Source organism: Balaenoptera acutorostrata, chromosome 16 (genome assembly GCF_949987535.1).
Source record: "Balaenoptera acutorostrata chromosome 16, mBalAcu1.1, whole genome shotgun sequence".
Lineage (NCBI taxonomy): Eukaryota > Metazoa > Chordata > Mammalia > Artiodactyla > Balaenopteridae > Balaenoptera > Balaenoptera acutorostrata.
The window spans coordinates 76,665,216-76,687,856 of NC_080079.1; the positions used below are offsets into that span (position 1 = coordinate 76,665,216).

Genomic DNA, 22,641 nt, shown 5'->3' on the forward strand with positions numbered 1-22,641 from the left:
TGAATCAAACCCACAAGTGTCTCCAAGGTATGCCTGTATACAGTTTGTTTATCCATTAATCTGCTGATGGACACTTAGGTTGCTTCTGCCTTTTAGCGTTTCTGAATAATGCTATGAACTGGGTGTACAAATCTCTCTCAAAGAGCCTGATTTCAGTTATTTGGGATGTATACTCAGAAGTGGGGTTGATAGATCCTGCAAGTAATTCTTTAAAAAAATTTTTTTTGAGGAACTGCCATACTGCTTTTCACAGTGCCTGCACCATTTACATTCCTGGCAATAGTGCACAAAGGTTCCAATTTCTCCACATTCTCATCAACACTTGTTTTTTTCTGTTTCGGTGATAGTAGCCGTCCCGATGGGTGTGAGGTGATGAAAAAGGTTTTTAACACCAAATGCTGATATTTTAGTCCCATCTCTCCTGTGGTAGGGCTTGTTGCTACTGTCGGAACCCATAAAATGCAAGCGGGAGCCCAAAGATACAGCTGGAAGGACTCCACCAAAGGCTTACATGGAGGAGACTCTGAAGCTTGGTGGAAAAAGGCTTTGGTATCTTGAAGGAACAAATCAAGAATGACCAGACATTTGGGCGTCCAGTAGCAGTGACCAGTGCAGTCAAAAGGGATACTGAGGCCGAGTGGACCTTAGCTGTTGCCTCACCAGTGAACATGGGGCTTTTGACGTCCTGAAGAGCTCTTCACTGGGCTGGGCACAGGCTCTTCAGAGGGCTCACCCTGCAAGTCCAGGTCCTTTAAGAGGCTGAGCTTTCAGTTGAAGGATTCTTGCCCAGAAGATGTGTAGCGCAGATGACACTGAAGCGGTCCTAGCAGCTCAGCACAAAGTTAGAGATCTCACAAGGCAAGAGTGGACACCCGCCCCAAAGCAGGGCCTTTGTTTCATAGCCCTGATCAAAAAGCATGCTTGCAGGTGTTGTGTTGTTTCTTTGTGATGTCTGAGCCAGTGTAGTTGCAGATTTCCTACCCTTTTTTGGTAGGAACGAAGCCTATGATACACGGATGGCCTCACCTGACCCTGATTCTCTGCGATTGATCTGGGCTGTTCTAAGCCAGTCCATCCTTCAGTGTGACCTGTTACGACCCAAGTAGTGTGTGGGATCCCAAGACAAGATGACACTCAGCCCCTACTCGAAGGAATTCCTGATCTAGTGGGAACTTCGCCAGAAACTTTCTTACAGTCCTAATAAATATCACCACATGTAAATGATCACAAAATATGCACATCTGTTATCTCCTTTAGTGAAATGCAACTGTACAGAATGAAATAATTTTGCTAAAGAAAAGAAGCATGTGTTTGCATTATATTTAACTTTCTAATTGAGAATATATTTATGTTCCTAGGACACATGTGACCACTTGGTTGGGTGGCAAATTCTTTGTAGAATTTTAGAATGTTTACAGAATTTTAGGCTGGCATCTTCTGAACTGAGGTGCAATGTTGTCCAGACTGATATTTCCACCCTTTGTGGGGGGGGTGGGCAATGTAGTGCAATGATAATCAAGGATCTGGGTTGGTATCCTCAGTTCATCACATAACAACTGTGGGCCTCGGTTTTCCTGTCTGAGGACTGGGGTACCAGTAGCACCAACATCGTAGGTCTGGCGTGAGGATTCAAGCATCTGACACGTGTTAAGTCAGGTGCACTTGTCCTAAATGATCGCTTCCCCTGCCTGTATACTTGATGTGCTCTTTCTTTTGAGGTTAAGTAACCTCAGCTGTATATGTGTTTCATGGTTGATCATTTTCTATCGCATTCTTTCCTGGACTATGACGAGCTGTTTGGACCTGCAGGTTCAAATCTTCCTTTGTTTAATGAAACCTTTTTTTTTTTAAATTTATTTACTTATTTATTCATCTATTTATGGCTGTGTTGGGTCTTCGTTTCTGTGCGCGGGCCCCTCACTATTGCGGCCTCTCTTGTTGCGGAGCACAGGCTCCAGACGCGCAGGCTCAGCAGTTGTGGCTCACGGGCTTAGTTGCTCCGCGGTATGTGGGATCCTCCCAGACCAGGGCTCGAACCCGTGTCCCCTGCACCGGCAGGCAGATTCTCAACCACTGCGCCACCAGGGAAGCCCCAATGAAACAGAAGCCATATTGTAACAACTTCAATAAAGACTTTAAAAATGGTCCACATTGGGGCTTCCCTGGTGGCGCAGTGGTTGAGAGTCCGCCTGCCAATGCAGGGGACACGGGTTCGAGCCCTGGTCTGGGAAGATCCCACGTGCCGCGGAGCAACTAGGCCCGCGAGCCACAATTACTGAGCCTGCGCATCTGGAGCCTGTGCTCCGCAACAAGAGAGGCCACGATAGTGAGAGGCCCGCGCACCGCGATGAAGAGTGGCCGCCGCTTGCCACAACTAGAGAAAGCCCTCGCACAGAAACGAAGACCCAACACAACCATAAATAAATAAATAAATAAATAAATAAATAAATAGGAAAAAAAATGGTCCACATCAAAAAAAAATCTTAAAAACAACAATATCAAATAAAGTGTGAGCTTAACACCCATGAGGATGGCTATTATTTTTAAAAAAGGAAAATAAGTATTGGCGAGGACGTGGAGTAACTGGAACTCTTGTGCATTGCTTGGGGGGTGGGGAGGATATAAAAAGGTATGGCTACCATGGAAACCGGTATGGTGGTTCCTCAAAAAAGTTGAACACAGAATTACCATATGATCCAGCAATGCCACTTCTGGGCATATACCCCAAAGAACTGAAAGCAGGGACCCAAACACGTGCACACTCATGTTCACAGCAGTGCTCTTCACAATAGCCAAAAGGTGGAAACAATCCAAATGTCCATCAACAGATGAATGGGTAAATAAAACGTGGTACATGCACATAATGAAATACTATTCAGCCTTACAAAGGAATGAAATCCTGACACACGCTACACTGGACAAACCCTGAAGGCATATGCCAAGTGAAATAAGCCATACACAAAATTCAGACAAATACTGTATGATTCCATGTACATCAATGAGGTACCTCGAATAGTCAAATTCATAGAGACAGAAAGTAGAAGAGAGGTTGCTGGGGCTAGGGAAGGGGGGGAACGGGGAGTTAGAGCTTACTGGGTAGAGTTTCTGTTTTGGGGGGATAAGGAAAAAGTTCTGGAAATGGATGGCTGCACAATACCGTGGATGTACGCAATGCTAGTTAACTGTACACTTAAAAGTGGCTAAACTGGTAAATTACATGTTATATGTACCTTACCACAATTTCAAACAAACAAGAAAAAAGTTCAAGATTGTGTGAGCAAAACCCAAGCCAAAAAACCACACGTGACCGTGAAGCTACGGCCAGCATGCGGTTCCTCAGGGCCACCTCTGTCCTCAGGCAGCCCTGGATCATCTCTGCTGTGATGACACTCTGCCAGCTCTGAACCAAATCTGACACGGCTGTCACTGGCCCTGGAGTTACCACAGAGGCTGCAGATCCCCCTGGGCGGCTTCTCCCAGGATCAAGGAGCCGCATTTCCATAACCCACTCACCGCAAGAACAGGACTGCCCATCCCTTGAAGCCACCTGAGTAACGAACTGGACTCTGAGTTGCCTTATGATCTCTCCCGCCTCTTTTGGAGACTGTGCATGTGCCTTTAGTGACTCCTAAAGGCCCTTCCTCGTGGGGACATGTGGTCCCCACCATGACTCCTGGGTGGTGATGGTCACAGGTGAGATCTGTTATCACCGAGTGTATCTTCCTTGCCAAAGTAAAACTCCCCAGCAAGGTGACTGTCCTATCGCCAAAACCGGTACCCACCATCTTTCCAGTCCTCAGGCCATGGACTTGACAGTTGGGGTCTAGCTTCTCTCTTCCTGGCGGCTCCCATGCTTACCCTCTAAGTTCTGCTGAGTTTCTCACGCGCCAGCCTCTCCATCCTGCCTCTGCTCTCTTCCCCTCGAGGCCTCTCCCGGGTACCTCGGCCTCTGACAACTTTATCGACTGTTGTTGGTCATCCCGTACGTAGCCTCGGCGCACACCCAGTCGTTTTCATTAACTGTACCTGTGCACACAGCATCCCCCAGCTGCCCTGCCCTCCCAGCACAACGACCAGCTCTTCCGTCAAGTCCAAGTGCTCGCGATGAGCCACAGTCAGCTCACACTAGCCTTCCCTTCTCCCCCGTGTCACCTCACAACCCGCTCCCAGCTCACGACTCCCGGGAGTCCTCTCTGAGCAACATGACGGGAACATTCCATTCGTGTTTATATCCCAGGACTGCACTGAGGCCAGAGCAGGTGCTCAGGCATCTTTGTCCAAAGAGCAAATCTCACCGCATTCTCGTCCTCTCAGCAAGGTCTGTTCTATCCTTGAACCAGTAGCCTGCTGACTGTCTGCAGTGTTCATCCTTAGACCCATTTCTACACCACTGGGGCTCCCCCTCTTTAAGAACTGTTTCTTTTCTTGCTTCCTCTTCTAGCCTAGGGATCAAGGACTGAGGTCTAATTTGTAGTTGGTATCAGTACGTGCACATATAGCCGGTCCACTTAGACCGATGCATATCATCCTGCACCCCCCTTCTCGCGTGGTATATACGCTGTGTTGCTTACTGCGCTTGCTTACTGCCTCCTTGGACAGCTCGTACCTGGAGGTCCCCAAGGAAGGGGGATAACCGTCCTGATGGAAGCAGGAGCTGGTGTTACCTGGCCACAGCTCTCGGGGGTGGGAGCCTGGGGAAGGGACTGCTCGCTCTGCCAACAGAAGGCTTTAGGAGTCCCCCAGTGCCCCATGCATTCTGTCTTATTTGAATCCCAGTGCCTGGGTGAGAGCCCTGTGTTGGGTCCCAGAAGGCCACAGACACATTGGACTCGTGTTTCCTGCTGTCAGATTCCCGATGGGCCTCCAGGTGTACCACAGTCAATGAACCATACTAAGCGGCATCTCAGAGCCGCTCCGCCTGGCCTCCTGCTCGCTTCAAAGTGGCACCTGGGGAAGAGCTGGCTTCATCTCACGTCAGCTCCCCCAGCGTGCAGACAACTACACTCCTCCGAGAAGTGAACATGGTGGGAGGCGGCTGGCACCTTTCTTCCCTTCCCTCCCCAAAGGAGCGTATGACAAACACCATGCATATGGTTCGATGCTGCACTCCCGACAGTGCCCCTGTCAAAATACCCGATGTTGTTGAACCTCAAAGCCACTGGATCAGGCAGGAAAACTATGACGGATCTCACGGTTCAACTCTCTCTCGCTTACTGGCATGACAACGGAGCTAAAGAGAGCTGAGATGAATATGGGTCTATTTTTGGCGACTCCTCACGGAATTCACACACACTGTGTATTCTGCATCCCTTGGATGCTCAGGCACGCTCAGAACTCCGCAACAAACACTCGTGTGCCAATGTTAGAGCCGCCAGTGTTGGCTGGAGGCTGTATGGGGCAACACACTTGCTCTCGTGAGGCTGCTTTGAGCACGGGGGCGGGGGGCACTGTTCAGAGCTGAGCGCTGGTCAGAGGACCAGGCCGGCTTGTGCGAGCTTACCTTCACTCTGTCCACGCACGCCTCCATCTTCAGCTGCTCCACAGCCTTCCTGGCTTGGGAGATGCTGGCAGTGCTGTTATTGGACATGACTTCTTTCATCCTGCTGCCCCTGAAACAACCAAAAGTTAAGGGGTTGAAAGAGCTGCTTTTCCAAATGTCAGGCAGAGCCCCCCTCAGCTTTCTTGCCTCCTACCCCCTGCTGCTTCTCTTCCCAGGCCAGGGAGACATGGGGGCAGACCCTCCTGGGAGAAGAGGAAGGAGGGCTTCATCCGAGTGATGGGAGCAAGCCCCCAGGCTCCTGTTTGTCAGACTTTCTCAGCCCCAGCGAGAGGAAGCAGAAGGTAACAGATGGTCCCAGAGTCACCTTACCACCCCCACGGCCGTAAGTAATACCTTGATATTTGTACAGTGCTTTGTTAGTAATAAATCATTTTCATACACATTTGTTCACCCACTCCTCTAGCAGCCCTGAAAGTTGGCAAAATAGACTGAGTTTTGTTTTACAAGTAAAGAAAGTGCAAAACTCACGAGAAATGAAGCCAAGAGTCAAAGGTCCCACAGCCAAAATCTGTGGACCCAGAACGCAAACGCAAAGCGTTGAAGCCTAACTGAGGGTTCTTTCCACTGTCTCACATGGTGTCCTCTAGCCGGCTACACTGCAAAGTGCAAGTTTCCCCCTGAATGAGCTTGCTTTATTCTTCTTTTCTTTTAATTAATTAATTTATTTGGTCACGCCATGCAGCATGTTGGATCTTAGTTCCCTGACCAGGGATCCAACCCACGCCCCCTGCAGTGGAAGCAGGGAGTCTTAACCACTGGACCGCCAGGGAAGTCCCGCTTTATTATTCATTTTAATTTGCTGTCATTCCAAAACGTTTACAGACTTTATGTTGGGAGTTCGTTTTTAAACAAGAACATATACACACACATACACACCTATCCCAAGCATAGATTTGTTTTTCTAGAAGGGGGAAGAAATTCTTCCTGACCCAACACGTCATTCTGCCAGAAGCCCCCTGTGCTGCTAACTGCTCCGCAGCAAAGCACATGCCGTAGGTTACCGTCACCGCATCTAACGAGAAAGTGCCCAGAGGAGGTCTACTCAGGCTAGCCCGAGAGCCGGGGGTTTTCAGCAGCGCACAGCGAGGCGGCAGGAGGCTAGGCCGGCCCCGTGGTGGGCAGGCCACACTCTGGCTTTTCTCATTCACACTGACTCTCTGGCCCAGGTGAGGCCTGATGGCAACTTCATCTGTCCACAGGCAATGTTCGAAAAATAAAACTTTCTTCTTCTAAGACAGAGCAGCCACCAAAACCAGAGTGTAACAGGTGTGTGTTCCTACCTTGGCTGGGAACTTTTATTTCCCAAGAAGGGAGGGAGAAGCATGATTAGCTGACGATTTTGAAACCCGGGGGGGCAGCCTCCCACCCCCGCACTCCACCGAGATGCGCGTGCAATTCTGCATGTATGTTCAGGGCTGTGGCCGTGTGCCCACGTGCCTGATGGGCATGCCCTCTGCCAGCCTGTGTGCGCAGAGCGGTCCCTCCGTGCACGTGTGTGTGTACGTGTCCCTGTGTCCACACAAAAGGAGGGAGAAGATGCAGGCTATTTCCCAAGCCTCCTCAGCCTGACCGACAAGTGAAGAAGGACCCTGAGATCACTGTCCTCAGATTCGGATCGTCCAGCCCCGTTCCTGAATCCACCCCTCGCTTCCCTCATCACTGACTTGGGGGCTTCAGGAGTCGGGGAAGTGGAGGGGTGGCAGGGACCAGGGCAGCCTCGTGAGAGGAAGCTGAGCCCGGGGTCAGCAGGAGTGAAAAAAGGAAGAAGGGGGGGAAGGGCGGGGGGGGAGGGGGCTCTGAACTGCATGTGGGTGGGTGTGTGGGTGTGTGTTTGTGTGAGTGTGTATAAGTGAGGGTGGGTGTTTGTGTGTGAGTGTGAGGGTGGGTGTTAGTGTGTGTGTGAAAGTGTGTGTGAGTGAGAGTGGGTGTGTGGGCGTGTGAAGAGTGTGTGAGGGTGGGTGTCAGTGTGTGACTGTGTGTGGATGGGTGTGAGCGTGTGTGTGTGAGGGTGGGTGTGAGTGTGTGTGTGGGTGTGAGGGTGGGTGTGTGACAGTGTGTGTGAGTGAGGGTGGGTGTTAGTGTGTGTGTGAGTGAGGGTGGGTGTGAGCGTATAGAAAACCGTTACCGGCAGAACCAGATCCCCGTCCGACCCCCTGGAACCGCACCGCCCTCTCCCTCCCCGCCCCCCGGGACCGGCCCTGACCCGCCTCCGCCGCTTTCTCATCCTTCCCCGGGTCACAGAGAAAGGGCACATTTTCACCCCTCTCCTCAACACAGAGCGCGAAGTCTGGCCAAATGCTTAATACTGGACAAAGAGCCATTTCCGTTTCATGTCCGAGAGATAAAATAAGCAGGTGGGGTGGGCCCAGCACCTGGCGCCGCGCCTCTTCTCCCTCCTGCGTCCCCTCCGCGGGCCCCTCCGCCTCCCCGCTCTCCCCACCGGGTCCCCCTCCAGACCGCGTCCGCCCACAGCCAGGAGGGCTCCGCTCCCGGGCCCCGGTGTCCTCACCCCCTTCCTCCTCCTCAGCCTCAAAGCCCCGGGGCCTCCACAGTGTCCGCCAGACCACAGCCTCTCCCGGCCCCGTTCAGTCCCACCGCTGGCCTCGATGACACAGCCCCGCATCGTCATCATTCTCCCAAGACTTGCCTTCTGCCCTCTGTCCCCAAAACCCAGCACTTCAATCTAACTCCTTCCCCTCCCAGCCCCCTCGGAAGGGCTGCTGGAGAAACACCCCCAAAAGCTGGGGACTGGTGCCCACAGACATGAGAGGCCAGCCTGAGCGGGTCCTCAAGGCAGCCTGGCGACCTCAGCCCGTGCCCATCACCCCTCCCTCTGCCCTCCTGACCACTTCAATCTCCATCACCTCCTCACCACCTCTGTCCTCTCGCCCTTGGAAGGCGACCTCAGCGTCCACGGAATAGAGGAAAAGCCGTCGGGCAGAACCTCCCTGACTCCAGCTCCACCTCTCACGGTTGCTCGGCGTCCACACACATCCTGCCCTCCATCCGTGCCTCTGCATCAGGACCCGCTGCGGGCCCTCCCCATGGCTCGCCCCGTCCCCGCTGCCCCTCCCCATGGCTCGCCCCGTCCCCGCTGCCCCTCCCCATGGCAGCCCCCGTCCCCGCTGCCCCTCCCCATGGCTGCCCCCTTCCCCGCTGCCCCTCCCCATGGCTGCCCCCGTCCCCGCTGCCCCTTCCCATGGCTGCCCCCTTCCCCGCTGCCCCTCCCCATGGCTGCCCCCGTCCCTGCTGCCCCTGAGAGCTTCCCACCTTCTGCCCCAGGGGCCCATGACGCCACACGCCCGTTTCCCACCTCCCTTGCAGAAGGACCAGAGCGCACGAGCCCGTCCTAATCAAGGCGACATGTGGGGAAATCTGCAGGGCACTTGTAGGAAAGGTTTTTCTTCCTAGTCAAGGCCCGCCAGGAGAAGCCCCAGTCTTTGGCTGGCTTCACTGAGAGTTGCCATAGTGACGTTGGGGAACGGACCCAGGGCAAAGGCAGGAGACTCATGGAGAAACAGATCCAGAGCCCTGAGATGCGTGGATCCCGGACACTCTACTTCGGGCCCCTGATACTGACAGAATATATTCCTCACGGTCTAGGCCACATTTCTTGGGTCATCTGTCACTTGCAGCTGAAAGCATCTCCTTACCCAAGCCTGATACCTCACCTGTGGTGGACCTGTCCCCTCCTTGGGGCTCTGCCCTGCCACTCACCCCTCTTTCTCCTGTAACATCAGTGTCTCTGGGTGCCTTCTTTCTCAGCACATAAAAATACGTTTATGTCTTTTTCATCATCTCAAAACAAACAACAACAACACAACATAAAACCCTCCCTTCCCCCCCATTTCCACTCTTGCTCAGGAGGGAGGTGGAGAGGTAACTACAGATGCACATAGAAGGGCCCCCTAAGTAACTAAACGTGGAGATGCTAAAAGTAAGGATGGAAAGCACTGTCCCCAGTACAGGGATGACAAGCCTGCCCACGTCACCCCCCTGCTCTGCTGCCCCTGGGCTCGCTGACCCCATTTATAGGATGTCACTCTTGTTCCCGTCAGTGACTTACAAACCACTTCACACGTGCATGTTTCTGTTCTTTCTCCAAGTGGCCGGTAAGGTTTCTCAAGCATGCATACCCAGAGCCCAGACTGCGGCGCCGCAGACCAGAACCTGTATCTCAGAACCTCCCGAGGTGATTCTGGCACGTCCCAGAGGTGGAGAACCGCGGCTGGCTGTAAATCGTTTCCACTCCGTTGTTCCTGTATGTCCATCAGATCACCTTGGAAGGTGTTCGTGTACCTTCAGGACTCTTTAATCAGTCCTTTACAAATGTTAATGGGCATATGAATCCCTGGGGATCTGGATAAAATGCAGATTTTCTGATTAAATGAGTTGGGGTTTGGTCCAAGATTTTGCATTTCTAACAAGCCCCCAGTTGCTGCTGGTCCGGGGACCACACTTTGAGTAGCAAGGCTCTGAATCACCAAATGTTAATATCGGAAGGGACCTCAGAGGTCCAGGTCCTACCCCTTTATTTTTCGAATTTTCGAGGAGGTTAAAGAACTTCATTTTGCAGAGATCTTTAATGGAAGTGGAAGGAAGCATTTCCCCGATGCTGCCCGGGCTGGTCACCCCTCCTCAGCCTGGCGGGGCCTTCAGGGCACTAAGAGGCCTTTACCCACGCAGTTGGGCTAGCCTGCTCTCCCAGGACACACTCACCCCTCGAGTGATCCTAACCCAGCCTAACTTGGGCATGCAATGGCAGGGAGGATTCCCCCACCCCCTGTGGTAGGCAAGATAACCCAGGGACATAGTTGGCCGTGGAGAAGGAAATGGCTTTTGTCAAATAGAGCTAAAGGCAACTGAGCCTTTTAAAGATATGACCCCATGGGAAGGTCTCTGAGGGCCTCCCTCCCCTACCTGGTCAGGCACCTCTTAGGTTCCACATCTCTGCCCTTTCAAGACTGTAACTGAGAAGGACCCTATGGGGCCTTCCCGGGACAGACCCCTCCCCCATATCCTCCACTTTAGCTCCTCTCTGAAGCACCTAGAAAACAGTATCTGATGCACATTTCCTGAGTTGTTTTGTAGATCCTAAAACCCCCACCAAATGGAAGAAATTAACTACCTGACGACCATGAGCATGAAGCCCCCAGACCTACTGGGGCCTGAGGATTGATCATGTGACACCGTCCTGTGACCTCACCGTCAGTCAATCAGAGAATTGTGCATGAGCTGATCACACACGCTGGGACTCCCCTCTCTCACTCAGCCTTTAAAGCGCTTTCCTGAAACCCATCAGGGAGTTCGGGTGTTTTGAGCACTAGCTGCCCTGGACTCCTTGGTTGACGCCCTGCAAAAAACGCTGCACTTTCCTTCACCACCCCCCGGTGTCAGCAGATTGGCTTTACTGTGGGCGGGAGAGTGGACCTAAGTCTGGTTTGGTAACAGGACTACCCAGACACCGTACCTCTACGTGAACAGATGGATGTCTCTCTCCATATACGTATGTGTGGCATGTACACCCACCTTGACCCAAGAAGGAACGTGGAGGTAGGGAAGAATGGAGATGGAATGAAGCTGAACATGAATGCTGGCTACTGGTGGACCGCTAACTTGACCCTTGGCTTTTTAGAAGACAAGGCAGAAGGAAGGGAAAACGAGCCAACTACTCAGGAGACTGGCGCTGTCACCTCGGTGGTCAGACATCTTTCTCCTCGGGCACACGGGATACACTCACACAGATGGCTTTCCCAGGGAGCTTCTGACGGGCTGCATCCTGTGGTGTGTAACCGGGTAAACTCAAGAGCCGGGGGCGGGGCAGCGCAAGGCGGTTCAATCCCCGGTGCTGCCGATCTGACCTGACTCGGGATACAGCGTTTAGAACTTCTGGATGAGTGGACGTCATCGTGCCTTTTCAGCCATCCCCCCTAACATGACTTCTCTCCACAAGCCCTTGATGTGTGTCGGTTGGCAGAGTGCTGCAGTCTGTCTCTCTGGGAAATGCCTGAAAAACAGCTGTTGCCAGTGAGCATAGCCCTCTAGGCCTAAAGGGACCAAGCAGCTCAGACTGCAAGGTGGGCTGGGTGGGAGTGCTGGTTGACCCTCACCCCCTGTGTCACAGCGAGGTGCTGAACAAGGGTGCTTGCCTGAGTGACATCTCTGTTCCTAGTGGGGATAGCACACAGCGTGATTGCCCAGCCAAGGCCAGCAACCCATGGAGATGGCGTGGTTCTCCTCCTGATGCTCCCCCAGGGGGGGCGCATTCACTAGCAGGAGGGATAATGTGAGGAGGGGGGTAAACCAGGCTTCATGAGGGCCCGACATCTGCGACGATGACAACTGCTATTAGAAGAAAGTGATGGCGTGAGGACCTGGCCACCCATCAAGGAGCCTGCCAGCCCAGCCTCACCCCAGGCCCACACGCGCACTGCTGGCAGAGACACCTGCTCTCCAGACAGACCCTGCTCTTGGACAGGGTACGTCACCTCCTCACCTGCTGAGAGATGGCACAGAGACAGGCCTGGGCAGGGGACGGGCTGGCGGCAGTGGCAGCTGACAGTCGTCAGATGAGAGGCTGAGTCAGGGCTCCCGCTTTGAGGCTCACCTGGAAGCACAACCAGAGATGGGTCACCAGATGCGGCAGAAACCAGGCGTCTCCCAGACAGCCCCAGCTCCCTCCGTGTCCTGCCCTCGAGCTCAGCAGCTGTCTCTCCTGTATCAGACCGCAGGGGAGACGGTGAGCTAGAGGCAGAAAGAGAAGGCCCCAATCTGACAAAGAGCACAGGGGAACATCTGGAGGCCACAGGCCACCTGGGGCCTCCCGTACCTGCACGCTGCCCTCCCCCACCCCCGCTCGCCCTCCCCACTCCAGCCAGACCTCTGCCAAACAGGAACAGATGTTTTCTTTCTTCTCATAAAAACATACGTCCATTGTAGAAAAATGTGAGTATAGAGAAAATTACAGCAAAGAAAATAAAGACAGATTATAATGCATTTTTAAAAAATTTATTTATTTTATTTATTTATTTTTGGCTGCGTTGGGTCTTCACTGCTGCGCGCAGGCTTTCTCTAGTTGCGGCGAGCGGGGGCTACTCTTCGTTGCTGTGCGCAGGCTTCTCATTGCGGTGGCTTCTCTTGTTGCGGAGCATGTGCTCTAGGCACCCGGGCTTCAGGAGCTGTGGCTCGCGGGCTCTGGAGCGCAGGCTCAGTAGTTGTGGCGCACGGGCTTAGTTGCTCCGTGGCATGTGGGATCTTCCCGGACCAGGGCTCGAACCCATGTCCCCTGCATCGGCAGGCAGATTCTTAACCACTGCGCCACCAGGGAAGCCCTATAATGCATTTTGCCAGAGACAATTTTGGTTAACATGTTGATGCTTATTATTCTCACACATACTAGGAAATAACCTGATTCCAACCAGAGGACATTTAGAAGAGATGATTTGATTAGATGGCTTTAAAGCAGGGGACTCCCCATGGAGAGACAATTAGCCCCGCCGACTCTCCCCCAGAAAGGCTGACTCTGGGACAATGGGCTCCCTCCCCCGGGGCTCCCAGCATCCTGCCCTAGCCATCCATCTCCCAGGATCCCAGTGAACTTGGACCAAAAACAAAGGCCAGACAGGAATGGACTGACAGTGCTGTTTACTCCCCCAGCTAGAGGGGCATCCAAATGCGCTTTGGTTTGAGGTCGTTTGGGCCTGTTGTACGGCTTCACAAACACCCATGCCTGCTGTTCCCAAAGTGATTGTTTCTTCCTGTCACAGTAATTTGTTGCATCTGGATGCTTCCCATCCCCCCAAATCGTTAGACTTTTATGGAGTTTTATTCTCATCTCCTTCCCTGTTTTGTTTTCTCATCCTCTGCTATTAGAAAACCCTTTTTGGACTATAATTTGAAAAGATACACGCACCCCAATGTTCAATGCAGCACTATTTACAATAGCCAAGACATGGAAACAATCTAAATGTCCATCGACAGATGAATGGATAAAGAAGATGTGGTAGGACTTCCCTGGCCGTCCAGTGGTTAAGACTCTGAGCTTCCAATGCGGGGGGTGCATGTCTGATCCCTGGTTGGGGAGCTAAGATCCCACATGCTGCACAGCGTGGCCAAAAAAACAAAACAAAACAAAAAAGATGTGGTACATATACAATGGAATACTTCTCAGCCACAAAAAAGAATGAAAAAATACCATGTGAAGCAACATGGATGGACCTAGAGATTACCATACTAAGTGAAATAAGTCAGAAAGAGAAAGACAAATCCCATGAGATCACTTACATGTGGTATTTAAAATATGACACAAATGAACTTTTCTACGAAGCAGAAACAGACTCACAGACATACAGAACAGACTTGTGGTTGCAAGGAGGGTGTTGGGGGAGGGATGCATTGGGAGTTTGGGATTAGCAGATACAAACTATTATATATAGGATGGATAAACAACAAGGTCCTACTGTATAGCACAGGGAACTATGTTCAATATTCTGTGATAAACCATAATGGAAAAGAATATATATAAGTAAATCACTTTGCTGTACAGCAGAAATTAACACAACATTGTAAATCAACTATACTTCAATAAAATAAATTTAAAAAAAAGAAAACCCTTTTTGGCCTATTCCCTTGTTTTTCACTTTCCTATTAATGCTCTCAAAACCCACTTCATTCTCTGTTTTCAAGTATCTGGTTTTCCAAGTGGCATGGGATCTCGACTGCTGGTTGGTCTTAGCCAACTGACGGGGCCCAGTGGGGTCCTAACTGGAGAAGCCAAGGGGGGTCCAGCAGGTCCTCCACCAGGAGTCCCCATGCGTTAACTTCAATTTTATATTAACTGAAACAGCCTGTTTGTGGCCTATCAAACCTACACTGCACATCTGCTTTAAAGAAAAGGGTACACTGACCAGAAGTAAAGAATGCCCATGTTAAAAATAAAGATTAAACGCCTCCCCTCCTGGGACACCAATGCTGGGACTCCTTCGATGATAAGACCGCCTTCCCAGGTGCCAAGGCCATGCTGACTCACTGTGTATGTGCTGGTCTGTTTTTTCTGAAAGCTTGAAGGAATGTATCCCCGACTTGTTTAATGTTCTTTGTTCTGACAAGATATAAAACTGTGCTGAAAACCATGCTTCTCTGGAGCAGTTCCTCAGAGTTATCTGAGATGCTGTCTTCCGGGCTATAGTCTTCAGTTTGGATCCAATCAAACTCTTTTCTATTCCTACTATAGATTGTTTATTATTTTTATCGACATGGCCAACGAACTAGACTTGCCCCAGCATCCCTTGCAGGTAGGTGGGGCCTTGTGAGTCTTCTCACCAGTGGAAACTGGGTGGAAATGCAGAGCGCCACTTCCTGCCTGGGCCTGAACAAACTGTGTGTGTATGCCTCCACACTCGTTCCCCACCCCATAATCTGGACCATGGACGTGTCTGCGATCAGCCAGGGCAGGCAAGCACAGGGCCTCGGGCACTGGTTCCCCAAGCGCCGTCCCTGGGCCAGCAGCACCAGCATCACCTGGGAGCTTGTCGGGAATGCAAATTCTCCAGCCCCACTTGGACCTGCTGAGTAAAGACACTGGGAGTGGGAGGTGGTTTAACCAGCCCTTCACGGGGTTGGGATGCTCAGGAAAGACTAAGAACTACAGTCCCGGGGCAGGACAGAGAAACAAAGTGCAAGGAGCCTGTATCTCTGAAACGCACTTACAGCTGAGCTGCCCTGTCCACCTGCGCTGCTTGCCTCTGGGCTCGGAGGTGATGGAGAGAAATATTTCTGTGCATTTTACGTCACTGTCTTTCTGGTGCTCTCTGTCACAGCAGCTGTGCATCTCCCTAACCAATACAGTGTTTCAACAGAGGTCTGTAGACTGCGAGGGAAACACTGTGGCCTTGAAAATATTTTTAAGTCCTGAGACAAAAGTACTAACTTAATGCTGAGAACTATAAAACATTAATAAAGGAAACTGAAGATGATTCAAAGAAATGGAAAGATATCCCATGCTCTGGGATTGGAAGAATTCATGTTGCTAAAATGGCCGTACTACCCAGAGCAATCTACAGATTTAATGCGATCCCTATTAAATTACCCATGACATTTTTTCACAGAACAAATAATCCTAAAATTTATATGGAACCATAAAAGACCCAGAATTGCCAAAGCAATACTGAGGAAAAAGAACAAAGCAGGATGGGACTTCCCTGGCAGTCCAGTGGTTAAGACTCAGCACTTCCAATGCAGGGGGCAGGAGGCATAACCCTCCCAGACTTCAGACAATACTACAAAGCTACAGTAATCAAAACAGCATGGTACTGGCACAAAAACAGACATATGGATCAATGGAACAGAATACAGAGACCAGAAATGAACTTACACACAGTCAATTAATCTTTAACAAAGGAGGCAAGAATATACAGCGGGGAAAAGACAGTCTCTTCACCAAGTGGTGTTGGAAAAGTTGGACAGCTGCATATAAATCAATGAAGTTAGAACACACCCTCACACCATGCACAGAAATAAACTCAAAATGGCTTAAAGACTTAAATATGAGACATGATACCATAAAATTCCTAGAAGAGAACATAGGTAAAACATTCTCTGACATAAATCATACCAATGTTTTCTTAGGTCAGTCTCCCAAGGCAACAGAAATAAAAGCAAAAATAAACAAATGGGACCTAATCAAACTTACAAGCTTTTGCACAGCAAAGGAAACCATAAACAAAATGTAAAGACAACCTACAGAATGAGAGAAAATATTTGCAAATGATGCAACTGACAAGGGCTTAATTTCCAAAATACACAGACAGCTCATACAACTCAATAACAAAAAAGCCAAACAACCTAATCGAAAAATGGGCAGAAGACCTAAATAGACATTTCTCTAAAGAAGACATACAGATGGCCAGTAGGCATATGAAAAGATGCTCATAGTCACTAATTATTAGAGAAATGCAAATCAAAACTACAGTGAGGTACTACCTCATACCAGTCACAATGGCCATCATTAAAAAGTCTACAAGTGATAAATGTTGGAGAGGGTGTGGAGAAAAGAGAACCCTCTTGCACTGTTGGTGGGAATGTAAATTGGTGCAGCCACTGTGGAAAACAGTATGGAGGTTCCTCAAAAAACTAAAAATAGAGTTGCCATATGATCCAGCAATCCCACTCCTGGGAATATATCCAGACAAAACTACAATTCAAAAAGATACATGCACCCCTATGTTCATAGCAGCACTATTCACAATAGCCAAGACATGGAAACAAGCTAAATGTCCATCAACAGATAAACAGATAAAGAAGATGTGGTACATATATAGAATGGAATATTACTCAGCCATAAAAAAGAATGACATAACACCATTTGCAACAACATGGATGAACCTAGAGATTATCATACTAAGCGAAGTAAGTCAGAAAGAGAAAGACAAATACCATATATCACTTATATGTGGAATCTAAAATATGACACAAATGAACTTATCTACAAAACAGAAACAGACTCACAGACGTAGAGAACAGACTTGTGGTTGCCAAGGGGGAGGGGGGAGGGAAGGATTGGGAGTTTGGGATTAGCAGATGCAAACTGTTATATATAGAATGGATAAAGAACAAGGTCCTTGGGCTTCCCTGGTGGCGCAGTGGTTGAGAGTCTGCCTGCCGATGCAGGGGACACGCGTTCGAGCCCTGGTCTGGGAGGATCCCACATGCCGTGGAGCGGCTGGGCCCGTGAGCCACAATTGCTGAGCCTGCATGTCTGGAGCCTGTGCTCCGCAACAAGAGAGGCCACGGTGGTGAGAGGCCCGCACACTGCGATGAGGAGTGGCCCCCACTTGCCGCAGCTGGAGAAAGCCCTCGCACAGAGGCGAGGACCCAGCACAGCCATAGATAAATAAATAAATAAACCCAAAAGTTAAAAAAAAAAAAAAAAAGACTTCAAGTGTTCACTTGGGACCCCTGATAATAATATCCTCCAGGAATAAAGGCAAAACTAGAAATTATTTAAAAAAAAAAAAAAAAAAAACAAGGTCCTACTGTATAACACAGGGAATTATATTCAACATCCTGTGATAAACCATAATGGAAAATAATATGAAAAAAATATATATCTGTATAACTGAATCACCTTTCTGTACAGTGGAAATTAACACAACCTTGTAAATCAACTATACTTTGACAAAAATTTCTTTTAAAAAGTACTAACTTAAATTCTATTTGGAAAACCCAATACAATACAATCCTTGCATCAATTATAGCAAGGATTCCACCTTGGGAAGCTGTGTTCACGTCTGGGTTTAACATTTCTGGGCACAGACTGGTGGGGTGGGCCTGCTGAGCCCCACGTGTCCCCAGGAAAAAATCACCTCATTGGAGAGAGAGCCCAACAATAACCCTGAATTAATAGCCATGCCTTGGGCTGAAGCCACAATTTCTGGTCCTGTCTTCATGTAGATTTCCTCTCTGGTCCAATCCCCATAGGTGAAAGGAGCTACATGTAGAACTTTGTCACCCTGAAATCCCACAAGTGACACTGCTTCTGGCGGGAAAACTGGGGACAGGTTCTCCTGGCATTCAGAGTGGTCATCTAGGGTCCCTCTTCCCCAGCTTTAGGAGAAATGGTTTGGAATTGTCACAAAGGTTTCACACACTGAGTTCACATTTTGGAGCGTCCCCCTCCACCCCACCCAGTAATGCAGGTCACATTCGCTTCGAAACAAAGGCTCTAAAAGGGAGGGAGATACTAATTCACCCAAAGAGTCATAACTGCTGCAGCAGCAAAGGCTGCAGACTTCCTCTATGTACAGATGGAAGCACAAAGTGGTGTTTTAACCTCACTTGACAAACTTTGCTCTTTCTCAGTCATCCTGGGATGGAGTTGAAAGTCCCAACCCCTGAGGGGAGTGGCAGAGAATCATGTGCTGTCACACATACAGACCACTCTGGCTCCGTGTCTGTGGTGGGAACACGGTCCCCTTGGTCCCCTGGTCAGGGGCACGGCCATCCCCGCTCCTGTTTGAGCCACTTTGCAAATTAAATACAGTGATAGTCAAGCTTGATGCATTTTACAATCTGAGCCTCCATTACTCAGTTTACATCTTGATTGCCTGATAGCATCTGCCTGATCTAATAACACCTAATCACACTGCTGCTAAGCAGGTACAGGGGTAAGAAGCATTCAGCATGGCATGTACTGGAGTGGACTTGAGAGACAAAGGATCCTTAGGAAGAGCACACTGAGTCTGAACAATGCTGCAGCCTGCTGGTTGCCAGTCACCCAGTGACTGCCCTTATCTGGTCCCTACTAAGGTCCCTACTAAGGTCAAGAAAATTAGAGAAGGTTGGCAGACCAGCTGTGATATTAAAGGGCATTCGACAGGTTGGTGCAGAATAAACAAGAGATCCATCTTCCCTGTGATCCTCCACCCCAGACACTCCCTAAGTATTTCTTTGGCATTGCAAATGGAGTCCAAAGTCTTAACCGAGAGGAACAAGCATTAAAAAACCTAATAGTGCTCTGCTGCTTTTACGTCAGCCCTCACAGAGTATAAAGCCAACTTTTTTCTGCCTGCTGCGTTACATGTTCAAGTTAGTCAAGCTGGACCACGATGCTGAAGGAAGCTGAGTTGATGCAGAAGAGTTGGTGCCACAGCCAGAGATCTGAAGATGCTACACTGCTAGCTTTGAAGATGGGAGGGGGCCATGCCTCAAGGAATGCGTGCAGCCTCTAGAGGCTGGAAAAGGCAAGAAAATGGGTTTTTGCTTAGAGCCTCCTGGCAGGGTTGGTTTCTTCTGAAGACGCCCTCCTTGGTCTGCAGATGGCTGCCTTCTTGCTGTGTTCTCAGATGGTCTTCCCTCTGTGAGTGACAGTGCCCTAATTTCTTCTTTTTATAAAAACGCCACAGGACCCGATTAATTACCTCTTTAAAGGTCTATCTCCAAATAAAGTCATTCTGAATTTGGTGGGAGACACAATTCAGCCCATAACATTCCACCCCCTGGATCCCCCAAAATTGATGTCCTTCTTACATGAAAGATAAATTCACCCCATCTCAACAGGCCGAAAGTCTTAATCTATTCCAGCATCAACTTGAAGTCCAAAATCTCATCTAAATATCATCTACATCAGGTATGGGTAAGACTTATGATTCATCTGGAGGCAAAAATTCATCTCCAGCTGTGAACCTGTGAAACCAGACAAGTTATCTGCTTCCAAAATACCACAGTGACTGGCATAGGATAGACATTCCCACTCTAAAAGGGAGAAATTAGAAAGAAGAGCGGGGTCATAGGGCCCAGGCAAGTCCTTTGAAAGAGAGCGTGGTATACATCAGACTACGTCAAATCTCATTTTGACATGACATTATTTCAACAGAAAAGCTACTTTTCCAAAGTGGGAAGTGACTGACAGAAAAGGTGATACTTTTGAGTTTTCCATGTAATTTTTGATCAAGAAAAGGATAACTGCTGTCATATGTCCGCTCGTAGCATTATTCAAGAATGAATTTTCTATTAGCATTCTTAGGGCAAACCATTAATTTTCACATTCCTGGAGAATTCATCTTTTTAAAAAAAATAAGATGATTTTGTGACAAAGCATCCGGATTTTACTTTACATTGTGTGGGCATGCGCGCACGTGTGTGTGTCAATTATTTCTCAGATTTTTACTTCCTATGAGATTTTAGGAGTAAAACAGATCAAATAAGATTTCTTTGTTGTCTTTGGCTCCATCACAGTTTTCCTCTCACCTTTAGCAACCTGTTAATTGTCTTGGTCAAGGGTGCTATTTACAAACAGGCTCCTGAACACCAGAAGAGGAGGACTGTTAGTAAATTGCAGCTCTTGGGAAAAACCTGTAAAACACTGCTGACTTTCTTGAACCTGGGGAAGAACTGATCTTGAAAAGTAGCTCCCAGGAGGGGTTTGGACAAATGTATAATGACATGTATCCACCATCACAGTATCATATAGAATAGTCTCACCGCCCTAAATATCTTCTGAGGATTTGTCCAAACCCATAGAACGTACACCACCAAGAATAAACCCAAATGTCAACTGTGGGCTTTGGGTGATGATGATGTGTCCATGTATGTTCATCGCTTGTAACAACTGTGCCTCATTTGCGGAGGATGCTGGTTAGTGGGGAGGCTGTATGCATGTCGGGGCACATGGGAATTCTGTACCTTGCGCTCAATTCTGCTGTGAACCTAAAACTGCTCTAAAAAAACAGTCTATTAAAAAAATTCCTCAGTGCTCTACCTAATCCCTGGCAACCACTTATCTTTTTACTGTCTCCATAACTCTGCCTTTTTCCGAATGTCATATAGTTGGAATCCTACAGTATATGAACTTTTCACGTTGGCTTCTTTTATTTAGTAAAATGCATTTAAGATTCCTCCGCGTCTTACAGATGGCCAACAGGCACATGAAAAGATGCTCAAGATTGCTAATTATTAGAGAAATGCAAATCAAAACTACAATGAAGTACCACCTCACACCGGTCAAAATGGCCATCGTTAAAGTCTACAAATAACAAATGCTGGAGAGGGTGTGGAGAAAAGGGAACCCTCCTACACTGCTGGTGGGAACATAAACTGGTGCAGCCACTGTGAAAAACAGTATGGAGTTTCCTCAGAAAACTAAAAATAGAGTTGCCATATGATCCTGCAATCCCATTCCTGGGCATGTATCCAGACAAAACTGTAATTTGAAAAGATACATGCATCCCTATGTTCATAGCAGCACTATTTACAATAGCCAAGACATGGAAACAATCTAAGTGTCCATCGACAGATGAATGGATAAAGAAGATGTGGTACATATATACAATAGAATACTACCCAGCCACAAAAAAAGAATGAAATAATGCCATTTGCAGCAACATGGATGCAACTAGAGATTATCATAGTAAGCGAAGTCAGAAAGAGAAAGACAAATATTGATACCATATGATATCACTTATATGTGGAATCTAAAATATGACACAGATGAACCTATCTACAAAACAGAGTCAGACTCACAGAGAGAGCAGACTTGTTGCCAAGGTGGGGGGAGGGTAGGGAAGGGATGGATGGATTGGGAGTTTGTGATTAGCAGATGCAAACTATTATATTATATATAGGATGGATAAACAACAAGGTCCTCCTGTATAGCACAGGGAACTATATTCAATATCCTGTGATAAACCATAATAGAAAAGAATATGAAAAAGAATGTGTGTGTGTATATATATACATAAAAAACGGAATCACTTTGCTGTAGAGCAGAAATTAACACAGCATTGTAAATCAACTATACTTGAATAAAATAAGTTAAAAAAAGATTCTTCCATGTCTTTTCATGGCTTGATAATTCATTTCTTTTTAGTGCTGAATAATATACCATTGTATGGATGTACCCCAGTTTATCAATTTACCTACTGAAGGACATCTTGGTTGCTTCCAAGTTTTGGGAGTTATAAATAAAGCTGTTATAAACATTAGTGTGCAGGGTTTTGTGTGGTTATATGTTTTTAACTTCTTTGGGTAAATACCAAGGAGCACTATTGCTAGATTGTATGGTAAGTTTGGTTTGGTCTGAAACTGCTGAACTGTCTTCCCAAGTGTCTCTTCATGTTGCATTCCCACCAGCAGTGATGAGAGTTCCTGTTGTTCCACATCCTCAGCAGCATTTGGTGTTTTCAGTGTTTTGGATTTTGGCCATTCCAAGAGGCGTGTGTATCTCGTTGTTTTAATTTGCATTTCCCTGATGACATATGTTGGGGAGCATCTTCTCACGTGCTTATTTGTCATCTGTGTATCTTTTTTTGGAGAGATGCCTGTTCAGAACTCTTACCCATTTTTAATAGGGTTGTTTGTTTTCTTATTGTTGAGTTTTTAAAGTTCTTCATGGATTTTGGATACCAGTCCTTTATCAGATATATTTTGCAAATGTTTTCTCCCAGTCTGTGGCTTGTCTTCTCATTCTTTTGACCCTCCCACCCTTTCCAATGCTTGTGCGCAGGGCCTGGACTATCAGGAGACTAGTAAGGCAGCCCAGAGTGCAGAATTTAAGGAGGCACTCCATCTCAGGATCCTGCAAGAGT

The 22,641-nt window shown here is 48.5% G+C and overlaps 1 protein-coding gene across 4 annotated transcripts in view; it reads right to left on the reverse strand.

Moving 5' to 3' along the window:
- The window catches only part of GNG4 (G protein subunit gamma 4), a 60,789-nt gene that overhangs the window by 17,758 nt on the left and 20,390 nt on the right, over positions 1 to 22,641 (reverse strand). For 3 of the 4 annotated variants that reach the window (XM_007170768.2, XM_007170769.3, XM_057531568.1), the window contains exons 2-3: positions 12,057 to 12,167; positions 5,501 to 5,609 (exon numbers count right to left, since the gene is read on the reverse strand). In XM_007170768.2, coding sequence (XP_007170830.2) covers positions 5,501 to 5,599 — 99 coding nt within the window. In that variant the 5' untranslated portion in view covers positions 5,600 to 5,609; positions 12,057 to 12,167. Of the gene's footprint in view, positions 1 to 5,500; positions 5,610 to 9,626; positions 9,707 to 12,056; positions 12,168 to 22,641 lie in introns of those variants that run through there. The other variant, XM_057531569.1, reaches the window with a different exon arrangement.